This window comes from Penaeus chinensis, chromosome 28 (assembly GCF_019202785.1).
Source record: "Penaeus chinensis breed Huanghai No. 1 chromosome 28, ASM1920278v2, whole genome shotgun sequence".
NCBI lineage: Eukaryota > Metazoa > Arthropoda > Malacostraca > Decapoda > Penaeidae > Penaeus > Penaeus chinensis.
Window position 1 is genome coordinate 3,156,164 of NC_061846.1, and position 15,000 is coordinate 3,171,163.

General features: G+C 36.3%; 1 protein-coding gene across 3 annotated transcripts in view; it reads right to left on the reverse strand.

The window, feature by feature from the left end:
• Positions 1 to 15,000, reverse strand: part of LOC125040180 (glutamate receptor ionotropic, kainate 2-like) — a 98,966-nt gene that overhangs the window by 23,211 nt on the left and 60,755 nt on the right. Inside the window, exons 8-14 of one of the 3 annotated variants that reach the window (XM_047634719.1) lie at positions 14,835 to 14,987; positions 14,108 to 14,278; positions 13,684 to 13,797; positions 13,259 to 13,465; positions 11,695 to 11,779; positions 10,706 to 10,844; positions 268 to 405 (exon numbers count right to left, since the gene is read on the reverse strand). In XM_047634719.1, the coding sequence (XP_047490675.1) occupies positions 268 to 405; positions 10,706 to 10,844; positions 11,695 to 11,779; positions 13,259 to 13,465; positions 13,684 to 13,797; positions 14,108 to 14,278; positions 14,835 to 14,987 (1,007 nt within the window). Of the gene's footprint in view, positions 1 to 267; positions 406 to 2,830; positions 2,969 to 7,684; positions 7,823 to 10,705; positions 10,845 to 11,694; positions 11,780 to 13,258; positions 13,466 to 13,683; positions 13,798 to 14,107; positions 14,279 to 14,834; positions 14,988 to 15,000 lie in introns of all 3 variants that reach the window. The other 2 variants (XM_047634720.1, XM_047634718.1) reach the window with 2 other exon arrangements.

Consider the following 15,000-nt stretch of genomic DNA (forward strand, 5'->3'; position numbering starts at 1 on the left):
GAGAGAGAGAGAGAGAGAGAGAGAGAAAGAGAGAGAGAGAGAGCGAGAAAGAGAAATGAAAATGTACACAGAGAAAGAGAGGGAGACAGAACAGAAATAAGAGAAAGATAATAATAATAATAATAATAATAACCATAGTAATAATAATAGCAATAATAATGATAATAATAATAATAATAATAATAATAATAACAACAATGATAATAACAACAACGATAAACAGGGCTACATCCCGAGCCTTCCCTCCGAGCTGAGAAAGGACCTTACTTGGGTGCAATATCGGACCCCTGTTGCATAAGAGACCCGATTGTGAACCAGAAGGCATTGCTTAGGCTGATGGCGTTCTCGAGTTCCTCGGGGTCCTGGATGCAAGGGTGAGGGTTATCCCATTCATTTGGCGCGATCCTGAAAGACATATCCACAGCCACGCGGGTCAGCAAAGGAGGGGGGAAACACCCACACTTCCAAGAAAAATGATGAAGGATTGGATGAGAGAGAAGAGAGAGAAAAAAAAAAAAATTGATTGAGAAAAGGGTAGGGAAAGACAAATGATTTGAGTGGAGTCATGTGTACAAAAAAAAAAAAATTGCATTCGAGAAAAATCAAAATGAACATAAGCAGGTTTTCTCTTTTTTGATCTATAAAAGGTGTCAATATAGATATCAACATTATAAGATCATGCTTGGAGGTTCGTGGTGGCTGGCTGGTTCGCTGTTTTATTAAAAAAAAAAAAAAAAAAATGTAGAAGGGAACATAAGCAAAAGTGGATAAGTGGATAGGTCTATGTGGAGAGGACGAGGCTTGCGCCAGGATTAGCGGCCTTCATTCTAAGCTTTTGGACGCAATGCACAGTCAATGGTCATAAAACAACGAATGGGCTGACTAGAAAACACACGAATATATTTATCTGCTTGTTTGTTTTTCTTCTTATTTTGTGTGTGTTTTCTTTCTCTTCCCTTCGTTGTTGATTTACACATTGTTCAGCTTTGATCTTGTACAGTCGAGGGGAAAATTTCTTTCCACTTTGTCGACCGATCACTTACGAAACGATACGGTGTAGTGGTGTAGTGGATGGCACATTGTGTAGTGGTTTACAATTTACGGATAAGAATGTGTTACTTAGCTCAGTATTCAGTCATTTACCGTTTTGTTTGGAATATGTCATATAAGGAAATCATAGCATACCAAGTTTCATAATGTTCCGTCTCTTTCCGTAAATAATCGGACGAGGAAGTGGCGAACTTTTCCATCTGACAGTACAAAGTACTAAAAAATGCTCTTGTTAAGTTCACGTCGGACACTTTAACCATTCTTGAAGAGAATGAGAAATTGGTTATTAAGAAAAATATATATACACATTATATATATATATATATATATATATATATATATATATATATAGCTACACGATTCCCTGATTACCTTACTAAGTAGAAAAATAAATAAATATAAACGTCCCATCAACAAATACAATATTGTCACAAGAAGCAAAAACACTAGAAACTAGAAAACATACAAGCGCATATCTAATGATAAAATACAAAAGTAGGTTCATTTGCCATGTTCTAGAGTTATGCAATCTAAAAATAATGTTTTGGAGCCGTCTAAAAGCACACACGGAAAAAAATGATAATAATAAGTGAAGCAAAAGATTTAATTTCCTCGCAGGATATTCGAAATACAGGTCCCCCCCCCCCCCCCCAGCCTCAACGGTTATGCCAAAAAAGAAAAAAAATCCTATTAAAACTATTGAATTGCATGATTAAGTAAAAAAGCAAACAGGTGGTAAATTTAAATATTCGTATTGGATTACAAGCCATTCTATAATTAAGCAAATCAAGGCCCTCAGTCAAGCATACAGCATAAGCACACGTCCATCCCCTTTCAAAAATGTATATTTAAAAAAAAATCAATAACATATTTGGCAAAGGAGCAGTTACTATGGGTTGTCAATTCTCTGAAATAAATGCAGACATTAATATCATGGTAATTAGTGGTACCACCGTGTAATAGCAGGTCCTTGTAGGTGAAAAAATATATTTGGTCAACTGTAGGGAAGGAAAGCATGGCGGACCACAATCGATTAGAAATTAATGTCTTTTTCGTATATAAAAAGTTTTATTGATGTAGCTTTATAATGAAAAAATATATATTTGAGGATATGTACTGATTAATTAGGTTTCTCTTTTATTGCTTTGCTGCTTATTTACAAGTGAAAGAGTTTCAATGATTTGCCGCGCGACGAGAGAGCTGACGTAAGCATGACGTCACACTACATTGAAAATCATCAACATTATTTCCTGATCAATAGTGGAAAAGGCGTTGATCACAGGGGACAGGTACTGGATCTTTCAATTAAAAGAAGAAAAAAGTAGGTTAACGTACAAATGGTTTAAGGTCTGCGAGAAGGGATCGAAACAATAAAGGAATTCTAATAATATAGATAATATCTCCTGTTACTGGAAAAAAGTAGAAATAAATCTCGTAAAAAAATACAGTCAAAAGAAAAGGTCATCTTCAGTGATCAATATATTACAGAATTCCATTATTGAACAAAGGGGTATACCCAAGCAATCATCTACTGCAAACCAAAACACTCACGCTCGAGACATTTTTTTTTTTTTTTGTTCCAAACGTATATCTCTTGACGACAAAGACGAAGACGACGCTTGCACAAATTCCTGTCTTCGCACATTTTGAAAGTGTACATCAAAAGCACACAGAACAAGAAGAAGAGAAAAGAGAAAACAAAAAATGCATAAAAGTGCACACCCCAAGCTACCGATTTTATTTTGTTTTCTTTTTGAGTTTCTTTTTATACGTATCCTACCTAGGAGCTATGTCGGCACCTTGGCACAAGAACGTCGCGATAATAAACCACAATGAGTTTACGAGGTTGAAACAGTTTTCTAACTCTTCGGGTTCCTCCACACAAGGGTAGGGGTTCGTCCATTCCTCAGGAGACATTCTGAGAGGAAGAAGAAGAGTCAGTGACAGAAATTCCACGCGAGTTCCGTCACCTTGGCGTGGAGGAGGTCGGCGTGACGTGTTTTTTCCCCTTTTTTTTCATGCTTTCTCCTTCTCTTCCTATGTCTTCTTTTCCTTTTATTGTTCTTTTATTGGTTGATATTTATCTCTTTTTTTCAGTTTTAGCTTATCAGTCTTGTTACTGTTTTTGTTTATTCTTCAACTCTTCCATCTTCCGGGTAATTATATTTTGAATGTATTTTTACCATACCACAAAATATTAATTAAGGATCTGAAATCATAATGATAGCCGAAAAGGACATCATGGAAACCATCATACACATAGTGATAGTGATAAATAGTGATGATGATAATGATTACAATAACTAAAATTATGAAATAAAAATAGAACTTTTAACAATAATTATTATGATGTTAAGATGATAACAATAATAGTAATGATAGTAATAATGTTAATGATAATGGTATTGAAAATAATGATAATGATAATAATAAGAATAAGAATAACAATAACAATAACAATAAAAATGATAATAATAATTATTATTATTATAATTGTAACAATAATGATGATTATAACAACAATAATAATAATAATAATAATAATAATAATAATAATAAGAGTAATAATAATAACATCAATAATAAGAGTAATGATAATAATATTTATAATAATACGAAGAATTATAATGATGTTGATGATGATATAATAATAATGATAATAATGATAATAATAATAATAATAATGATTATGATAATAACAATAATAATAATAATAATAATAATAATAATAATAATAACAATAATAATAATAATAATAATAATGATAATAATAATAACGATAATAATGGTAATAATATATATATATAACAATAATATAACAATACAATAATGATAACTGAAATGATAATAATTATAATATTAATAATAAGGGTTATAATAACAGCAGTGATAATATTAAAGTAATAATAATGATAATGATAATAATAACAATTATTATTAACATTATTACAATAATACTAATTATTATTATTAGAATTATAATAGTAATAATAATAATAATCATTATTATAATAGTAATAATAATGATAATAATAACAACAAGAGTAATAATAATAATAACAATGATATTGATAATAATGATAACAAAAACGTTAATAATAATAATAATGATAATTATTATTATTACAATCATTATTATTATCATTATTATAACAAATGCAGTAATAATCATTATATCTAAAATCGTATTAATAACACCGTGAATAATATTAGAAATTGTAGTAAAAACGAAACATATCATTTCAACGTCATATAATACCAATATATTTTTTTAATATTGACAAAAAGAGGGAGGAAAGGAGAGAGAGAGAGAGAGAGAGAGAGAGAGAGAGAGAGAGAGAGAGAGAGAGAGAGAGAGAGAGAGAGAGAGAGAGAGAGGGAGAGAGAGGGAGAGAGAGGGAGAGAGAGGAGAGAGAGGGAGAGAGAGGAGAGAGAGAGAGAGAGAGAGAGAGAGAGAGAGAGAGAGAGAGAGAGAGAGAGAGAGAGAGAGAGAGAGAGAGAGAGAGAGAGACTGATAGACGGACAGAGAAAAAGACGAACAGAGAGGGAAAGACCAAGAAATAAACAGCGACGGAGAAAACCACGGATATCGGAAGACAAACTGAGAAAACACTGAGACAACAAACTCCCGGGAATTCTAACCACACATCTAGCCTCTAACAGACGACCTCCCCCTCCCCTCCCACCTTCAAGATTCTTGCGCCGTTGAAGTTAGGGAAGTTGTGAAAATTTTCCAAAAAATGAAGAAAAAAGGTAGAAAATAAATAAATAAGTAAGTAGGAGAGAAACAAAAAATTACTGTAATAATCAAGTGTCTTAGCAAAGTCGCCGCGGTCGTAGCAGTACCGTAGCAAGATGAAGCAATCGTCTTGTGGAAACGGTGTGCCAAGCTTGCTGCACAACTTGGACGGAACTTGAACACGACCAAGGAAGGTCATGCGATGCCAGACGGCGCCGCTTGCATTGCTTGGATGTTGCTTGACATGTTGCAGAATAAAGGAGAAGTCAATTCACTAGTTCTTATTCACAGTTCTACAACCGAGCGCCCACGAAGATCAGATCGTGCAGAGTCGTGCACGTTGGTCGTGGAGTTATCTTAAATAAAAATGACGTCGGAAGGAAGTCGTGGCAGATCGTATTCATTCGCAACCTGTCTCTTCGCCATCTTGTCAAGTCGTCGCGAGTCGTAACGACTTAAAGTAGTAATAAGGGAGGATGGGGTAGCCGATGAAGAAGGTTGTGGGGGTAGAGCTGATGAAGTTAAGCATGTTGGGAGAGTAGAAATGTCTCCTGGAGATTGAGTGTTGACTTGGGTGGATAATGTACTGGTAGGCATTGAGGAGGGGGTAGTAGTTGCAGAGTTCAGAGCCATGGCCAAAGGAGAGCCTGGGGTCGGGGAATTGGAAGAGTTTGAATTGGTGGGGTTATGAGATTAAGGGGCAAGCCTTAGTGCCCCTAATAATGGTATAACATCTTTGGCCATGGTAAGCCTGGAGTATGTTGGGGAGAGAAACAGTCCACCCCTCAGGGTCCCGTTGAGGGGTAAGGACTAGACAAATTGAACAGTCCACCCCTCAGGGTCCCCTTGAGGGGTATGGACTAGACAAATTGAACAGGGAAATACTGTGCCCATGGCTCCCTCAGGCCGTTCAGGACTGGTACAAAGTCATCCTTTCATCCTTTCAGCACGGCTCTGATACCTTAGGAAGTGGGTAGTAGAAGGTGTTGGGGAAGGGACGGAAACGGAAAAGCAGGAGGGGGAAAAAAGCCCATGCAAAATAAGTTGAGTCGAGGGCCGAGTCCCAAGGCAGGGGAGTTCCCCAGCACTGGGTCCCTGACTTTGCCTTCTAAGCCCCTCCAAGGGATTAGGGCGAATGAAAAATAAAGAAAGGAAGAAAAATAAAGTAAAAGAAAGAGCTTGAAGGTGGGGTATAATATTCGCTAAAAACTTTCAATAAAGAAATGAGATAACAAGAGATAATAAAGAGCCCACAAAAATATACTCGAAAAAATATCACATTTTTTTCCGTTTCCTTTCGTCTACATATATATTTTTTCGAATCAACCTCGGTATAAATGACATGACTTCGATTAAGTTCCCTTTCAAAAAATAGGAATGGAAAATCAACAGAACATACACATACATTAAAAACATGAGAAGCAAAAACAAGATTATGTCACAACCTTACCGAATGACATAGTTTTTTGTTTGTTTGTTTGTTTGCTTTTCTGCAGCAGTAGAAACCATATACCACGAAGAGGGTGAAAAGCGGACTAAATTTTATAGTTGGGTAATGAAGACTTTTAATGGTTAACGTCTATGAAGGTCTAAATAAAAAATGGAAAAAAACGAGGGTTTCACATCAGCCAACACTGAAAAAAAATGAATAGATATCAAGCTAAATGAAAATGAAATAAAAGAAATGCAAGGAAGAGAGAATTAATAAACTAAGAAACACCGAGAAACAGCAACTTCACAGCAGAGTCACGAAGCTTGGAAGAACAATCAAAACAGCTACCAAAATATATATATAAAACAAGAACAACAACAACAACTAAGAGAAGAAGAAAAGAAAATGAACTACACAAATGAAAAGTAAATAAAGAACACAAATCTATTTAAAAGAACTAAAAAAAGGCAAGACCATAGGCTCAGTTATGGCCTTTGGGATATTTTTTTTCCTCGATTGTTCATGATGAAGACAGGAGGAAAAAATAAAGAAAATTGGTTCACTGACTCCGACATAGCTGCTTTACTGAGAGGGGGCGTGTCCAGGTTATAGCATCATTTCGTGAGATATATTTTGTTCATAGATTTAAATATATACTAGCTTCATAGGGAAGCTGTTTCTCTATATCTGTCTATAAACATAAATAATAATAATAATTCTAATATTACTTATTATTGATTTACTTTTTTTTTTTTTTTTTTACTTTCCTGATTTCGAAGTAAGTTTGTGCCAGAGAGAGAAGAAAATGACGATGTAGAAGAGAAATGTATTTGTAGCGGAAAGAAAAATAAGTTTTAGTGGTGCTAATGAAAGAGGTAATTTAAGAGACAAACATGAACCTTTAACTGTATTTTTAGTAATCAAATAAGGAAAAGTATATATTATATTTGTATCAGTTAGTCATAGCAGAAGGATATAACAACTAATTCTATACTATGTAAAGAAGAAAATGGGTTATTTTTGACAATTAAAGCCTCATAATCAGTAAGAAAATTGAGGAAATAAAGAAACAAAAGTCAAAAGTATTTTCTATATCAATTCAAGTAAGCAATCCGGATTTCTTTCAAACAGAATACCAGATTAAGCAAAGATGAGTGTATATCAGCTGTTTTTTCTTTGTTTGTTTGTTTTATGTTGTTACTGTACTGTCTGCTTAGTGAAGAAGTGAAGAAAGAAAATTGTTGCGTTTGTACCAATTGAATAATAATGAATTGGACCAATTACAAAAGATAAGTCTAAATAAGAAGGAAATGCAGCTTGTTTCATGGTCAATTCAAGACAAAAAACGGACGAAAGGAAGAGAGAAACGGAATTTGCTGGACACGCCCCCTGCGAACGTGCTCGAGGGAAATTAAAATAAATAATAAGAAGGACTAAAACCAATCTTCTTCTTTTTTTCATACTTAGGAGCAATGTCGGCGCCCTGACACAGGAACGTGCCAATAATGAACCATAAGGAATTGAGAAGCGTAAAAGAGTTCTCTAGCTCGTCCGGGTCTTGTATGCAAGGATACGGAGAATCCCATTCCTCCGGCGCCATCCTGTACGAGGTTAAGGGTGGTCAGGTTGGCTGCCCTTGTTGCTCACTATTTAGAACTTTTTTGTTTTTCTCTATGACTTTGTGAAAAGTATTGTTTTTTTTTTCTCTCTCCGAATGGTTGGATTACTTTTAGGAGGTGATTTGATTGGTTGAAGTATAACAGAAGTCAACTCAAAGGATTCGAAAAACTGTAAGCTAAAAGTCATAGTATCCGTTTCTTTACATTTGGCTTCATTGCAAAATTTTATTCAGAATTTTGGTTATCAAAAGTACAGTAAGTCTGCTTTTTTCTGCAAAAAGAAATCCAATTAGTCGCTGAGGATACACACATGCATACAGTATACATATGTATATATGTATGCAAGTATATAAACGTATACGTTGTAGGCTGTTTCCATACAAACATTATATATCTGTGTGTATTTGCATATATATATATATATATATATATATATATATATATATATATATTTACCTATATAATATATATTATATATATACTTATATAACATATAAATGCCTATATGTATACATATATATATATATATATATACATATATATATATATATATATATGTATATATATGTATATATATATGTATGTATGTATGTATGTATATATATATATATATATATATATATATATAATCATATATATAAATATATATGATTATTTATATATATATATATATATATATATATATATATATATATATATATATATAATACACACACATATATGTGTGTATATACGTACTTTTCTATACATAAATGTATACATATATACATATATACACATATATATATTTAAACATACACACACACACACACACACATATATATATATATATATGTGTGTGTGTATGTGTGTGTGTGTGTGTGTGTGTGTGTGTGTGTGTGTGTGTGTGTGTGTGTGTATCCATATACGTATATATGCACAGCGTGTACATAAATAATTCCTCTCAGCACGACCCATCGATGACCTGCAAAGACTGAATGTTCTGTCAGTGACGTCATTAAATGCATCCTGATGTCACGCAGGAGAGAGAGAGGAGTGACGTTGCCTCTCTCGCCAGCGACCTGCCTGGAACAGAACTGGCTCAGAGAGACACAGGTGATGATAATAGTGGAAGTAGTAGTTGGGGCAAGAATAATGATCTACTTGAATACTTGAATAAGATTGTGTTATTATCTTATTCAATTACCAAGAAGGATGTACCTAAATAGTCACGAGCAAATTTGAGGAAAGAAAAAAAAACAAAAAAACATGTATATAGAGTCTATACATGTATGTGTATGTACATACATACAAACATAAATATACGTATGTGTGTGTGTGAATACAAACAAACACACACACACACACACACACACACACACACACACACACACACACATATATATATATATATATATATATATATATATATATATATATGCATGTATATTTATGTATGTAAGTATGTATATATCTATATATATACAAATACATATATATATATATATATTTAAATATGTGTGTGTGTGTGTGTGTGTGTGTGCATGCACAAACATATGTATACATATAAATCCTACCAGTAAATGTTCACACGTACAAACAATACATTAGCTAATCCCATTTCACACCCAGAGACTCCTCTAAGGAGCACGCAACGCAACACGAACTCCAGAGCCACCACGCACTCTGGATAACCTTTCTAGCCTCCTTCCCCTCCTATTCCCTTGCCATCACTCTCCTATCATGAAATAAAACTCCCATCTGCCTGCCATCTTTTACCCTCTCACTTCTCTCCTACTCTCCTCTGTTATGGGAAGTCAACATATCAATGAATTCCTATTAGGCAAAGACTCGTCATATTAAAACCTATATATAACATTGCCCTCCCTATATAATGGCGCCTAACACATCTTAATATATAAAGATCAAACACTTTTCGTACATTAACAGTGTATCATCATGAATCCATCCTATAAATATATATAAGCATCCTATCAACATCTACCTTCTCCTATAACATTACCATCCTATCAACATCTACCTTCTCCTATAACATTACCATCCTATCAACATCTACCTTCTCCTATAACATTACCATCCTATCAACATCTACCTTCTCCTATAACATTACCATCCTATCAACATCTACCTTCTCCTATAACATATTACCATCCTATCAACATCTACCTTCTCCTATAACATTACCATCCTATCAACATCTACCTTCTCCTATAACATTATCATCCTATCAACATCTACCTTCTCCTATAACATATTATCATCCTATCTACATATTCTCTGCTGTCCAAACATAATGCCACTATTATATTAACACTAGTCTATAACATGGTGATACTACTGCAACATAAGCCCTTTCTTAGCAACACAAGCTCTTTCCCCCAACATCAGCTCTTTTCCTAGCAACATCAGCTCTTTCCCACCAACATAAGCTCATTTCTAGCAACATAAGCTCTTTCTAAGGAACAGCATGTCATCATGACCCTATCCTTTGCAACAGCAACTGAATCTGTAACTACTCATTTCATCTGATCTTCTAACAACTACTATAACAGGCACAACTATACTAACTACTCTTAAGCCGACTCTTTCACAACTACCATAACTACAAGAACAAGTAAGACAGTCGCAACTACAATGACATCAACTACACCTAAAAAAAAAATACAGGAACCACAATTACAATAAAAACAAAAATTACAACCACTACAACAAACAACCCCCCACCCCTTATACTACAACAAAATACAACCCCCACATTACAACAAACACCAACAATTACAACAAAAACAACAACATACAACCCCCACACAACGACCAAACAAGCAAACCAACGACAGCCACAGCCACTCCAACGCCTCCCCTGACCTGGCCAAGATGAACAGGAGGACGGAGACCCCGAGGTACGCCGTGGCCATGTACAGCCAGACGTCGGGCGAGAAGGGGGACGTGAAGGAGAAGAGACTGGGCGCCTTCTTCTGCGGTTTCTTGTAGATGATGCTGATGCCTGCGGGAGAGGAAGGCGGAGGGAGGGTGAGTTTGAGAGGGGGAAAGGAAGACGAAGAGGGGGGGGGTGTTTGAGAGGGGGAGAGGAGGAGAGAGGAGGGGTGGGGGGGTTATGGTAATAGTAGTAGTAGTAGTAATAATAATAATGAGGATGATGCCGATACTATTATTATTTTTTTTATCATTATCATTATTATCATTATCATTATCATCATTATTATTATCATTATTACTACTACTATTACTATTATTATCATTATCATCAATATTATTATTACTATTATCATTATTATCACGATCATTAGCATTATCATTACCATTGCTATCAATACGATTATCATCATTAGTAGTAGCAGTAGTAGTTGTAGCAGACCATCATCATTATCATTACTATTGTTATTTTTATCATCATTCCTAAATATCTTTACCATTACTTAACGTTATCATTCTTATAAATGTTATATTTTTGCCGGATAATGATAGTGAAAGTCTTGCCTCATAAAACGATGAAAAAAAACAAATTACCAATGAAGTTAATAATTGAGAAAGACAGCTAAACCAGTCAACTATATATTTAAGTTACAACACACTTTAACTGAATAAATAAAAGCATCTCCCGATATACATTCCAATCCAACTATTACGTGAAGTTCGATCCTCTATCACTGATGTAAAAAAAAAATAAACAAACAAATAAATAAATACATATAAAAAAATACTTGAATAAATAAACTGACAAATCAATTAAAAAAATAATAGATAAATAAGCAAGCAAATCAACAACCAACCAAACAAATATATAGAAAAATAGATAAATAAACCGAAGATTCAATAAAATCCGGACTATTTACCGAGGTTCATGAACGGCATGCTGAAGTCCACCGCCTCCTCTCGCTCGTACGTGATCGTGAAGTCGACGATGCCTAAATCTGCCTTCTGCTCGGGGAAAGGCAGCATCATTGGGATTTTTAAGGATTAAAACCTATTATTGACGGGAATTGCAAAGATAAAGGGCAGTATTTTTGGAGTTTGCAAGGATTAAAACTATTATTAACGGGAATTGCAAAGATAAAGTAGGTGTTTCTGGGATTTGTAAGGATTAAAAGCTATTATTATTGGATTTACAAGAAAGTCACAGCTATTGTCCTGTCTAACAGAAGAAAGTCATAATTATGGTAATTTGCAAGGATAAGAGTCAGCATTATTGCACATTGCGAGGATGGAAGTTAGAGAATTACTTTGGTTAACTAGGATAAAAAAAAATTAATATTGTCTTAATTTACAAGGATAAAAGACATTACAGTCGGTTGCCAGGATAAACGTCCTTAATTTTCAGCAATTTTCTAGGATAAAAGTAAGCATTATAGTAAACTTTGCATTTCTAAGATAAAAGTCAGCATTATCTTAATCAGCAGGGATAAAAGTAATCTTTTTTTGCAATTTGCTGAGATAAAAATTGTTGCAATAATTTGCAACATGAAAAATCAATGGCGTTGCAATTTGCTGGGGGATAAAAGTCACTGCTATAATTAATGTTGAGTGCAAATTAAAAACCTCGGTGGAAATGAGACCAATTAACACACTGGTAAAAACCCTTATCATTAACAATTATACTCAAAGCTAAACCTCAAAAAAACTACTTTGCTACCACATCAAAAAAAAATCCTTAACCTTCCTTTTCTCTCTCTCTCTCTCTCTCTCTCTCTCTCTCTCTCTCTCTCTCTCTCTCTCTCTCTCTCTCTCTCTCTCTCTCTCTCCCTCCCTCTCCCTCTCCCTCTCCCTCTCCCTCTCCCTCTCCCTCTCCCTCTCCCTCTCCCTCTCCCCCTCCCTCTCCCTCTCCCTCTCCCTCTCCCTCTCTCTCATTATTTCCATCTCATTACGGTCCTCTCCATGATAATGATAATAGCCACTTAAAGGAAAAGGAAATCTCATGAAATTCCGAAGAAACCTCGCATGAAACCTCTACAAAACTTCGAAGAGGCCATAACCCCCCCCCCCCCCCAGACACACACAAAACAAAGAATCCCCCAGAAGTCATGGAATCTCATGAAACCCCGATGTTATCCCTTGAAACCCATATGAAACCCCGAAGAGCCCTATATCTCTGTCTCTATCCCTATCTAGCTATCTATCTATCTACTTACCTATCTATCTATCCATCTGTCTATCTATCTACTTACCTATCTATCTATCCATCTATCTATCTATCTATCTACTTACTTACCTATCTATCCATCTATCTATCTATCTACTTACTTACCTATCTATCCATCTATCTATCTATCTACCTACTTACCTATCCACCTATCTATCTATCTATCTATCTACCTACCTATCTACCTACCTACCTATCCATATACACACATGAAACCCCCCTCAGAAACCGCCAGAGAACCCCTCTAAAAAGCAACCCACGTGGTCCATCAGCTGTCTGACGATGCCGTTCCATTCGCCTGTGATCTGGTCTCTGCTGCCGTACGACCCGTCAGGAACAAGTTTGTACGTGTAGTTGAAGCCCCTGATGAGCGAAATCTCGTGGATGAGATCGATGCAGAAGCCCTCGAACTGGTCGTTTCCGGCTAAGGGCATCGGGTCCTGTTTCATCATTACGTAAGGGTCGGCCTGTGGGGTAGAGAGAGTGGTGGTGGTGAGTGGCGAGTGGTAGGTGGTAGGTGGTTGGTGAATGGTAAGTGGTGAGTGATGAGTAGTGAGTAGTAGGTGGTAGGTGGTGAGTGGGGGTGATAATGATAACAACAACAACAACAATAACTCTTTCTTCCATTAACCCTTCCTCTTTTTCTCCTTCCTAACTTCACTTCAGCTTCCCTCGTCAGCCTCACCTTAGCGACCATCACAATGAGAGTCTTGTTCTTGAGGTTCTTCTCCACCGCGCCCTTGGTGTCTGCCCACGACTTGGTATAGTTCACGTGCCCGCTCAGGCTCCACGTGCCCACCTGGGGAGAGAGAGAGGGGGGGGAGATGAGACACAGAGAGGAATAAGGACGGGGAGAGAAGAGAGGGAATAACTGAGAGAGAGGAGAGGGAATAACTGAGAGAGAAAGACAGACATCTCAAAAAAAGTTTAAAAAATGCAACACCCCAACTATTTCAAAAGCCAGAAAAAAATGCCCTAACCCTAATTCCTTTCAGGGGGGAAAAAATCACACAAAAAAATATATCCCCTGACACCGAACCCCTATCAGGAAACCCACCCTTAAACCCCTCCGACACAAGCCTCAAACACCCCCGCAGCCCAGGACCCACCTTCTTCAGCGTCTCGTTCTGATCCATCTCGACGATGTCCAGCTCGAAGTCCGACCTGAAGCCCATGCGGTCGAACCTCACCAGCCCCGTGAGCCCGATGACCGGCCCGCTGTACGAGCTGAAGTTCCGCCCCATCTTGTAGCTCTCCCCGAACTGGGGCGGCGAGCCGTACTGAAAGGGGGGGGGGGGCGTTAGGGGGCGGATATACTGCGTGTAGATTTATGTGTATGCACAAATGTATATATATGTGTGTATATATATATATATATATATATATATATATATATACAAACATATATATAAGTACATATACATGTGTGTGTTTGTTTGTTTGTTTGTGTGTGTGTGTGGGTGTGTGTGTGTGTGTGTGTTTGTGTGTGTGTGTGTGTGTGTGTGTGTGTGTGTGTGTGTGTGTGTGTGTGTGTGTGTATGTATATATATATAATACACACCCACACGCACACACACACACGCGCACACACACACACACACACACACACACACACACACACATATCTATATATATATATAAATATATAGATAGTTAGATAGATAGATAGATATAGATGAAGATTTGATATATGTGTGTGTATATATATATATATATTTTTTTTTCAAGACAAAGAAATAAGCATACACAACAAACCAGAAAATGAAGAGGAAAAACAAGAAAGCTACAACAGTACGAAAAAAATCAATCAAAATGATTTCAAAGCAGCGAACTCACCCACTTCATGTAGTTTATGAGGGAGTCGCCGTGCTGCCACGTCTTGTCGCCCTCGCAGTACACCTTCTCGATGTCGACGTCGTGGGAGCTGCTGAGGGTGTCCAGGCCCTTGGCGAACAGGGACACGGCGTCGTACATGAGGGCGGCCTCGGTCTGCGGCAGGGGA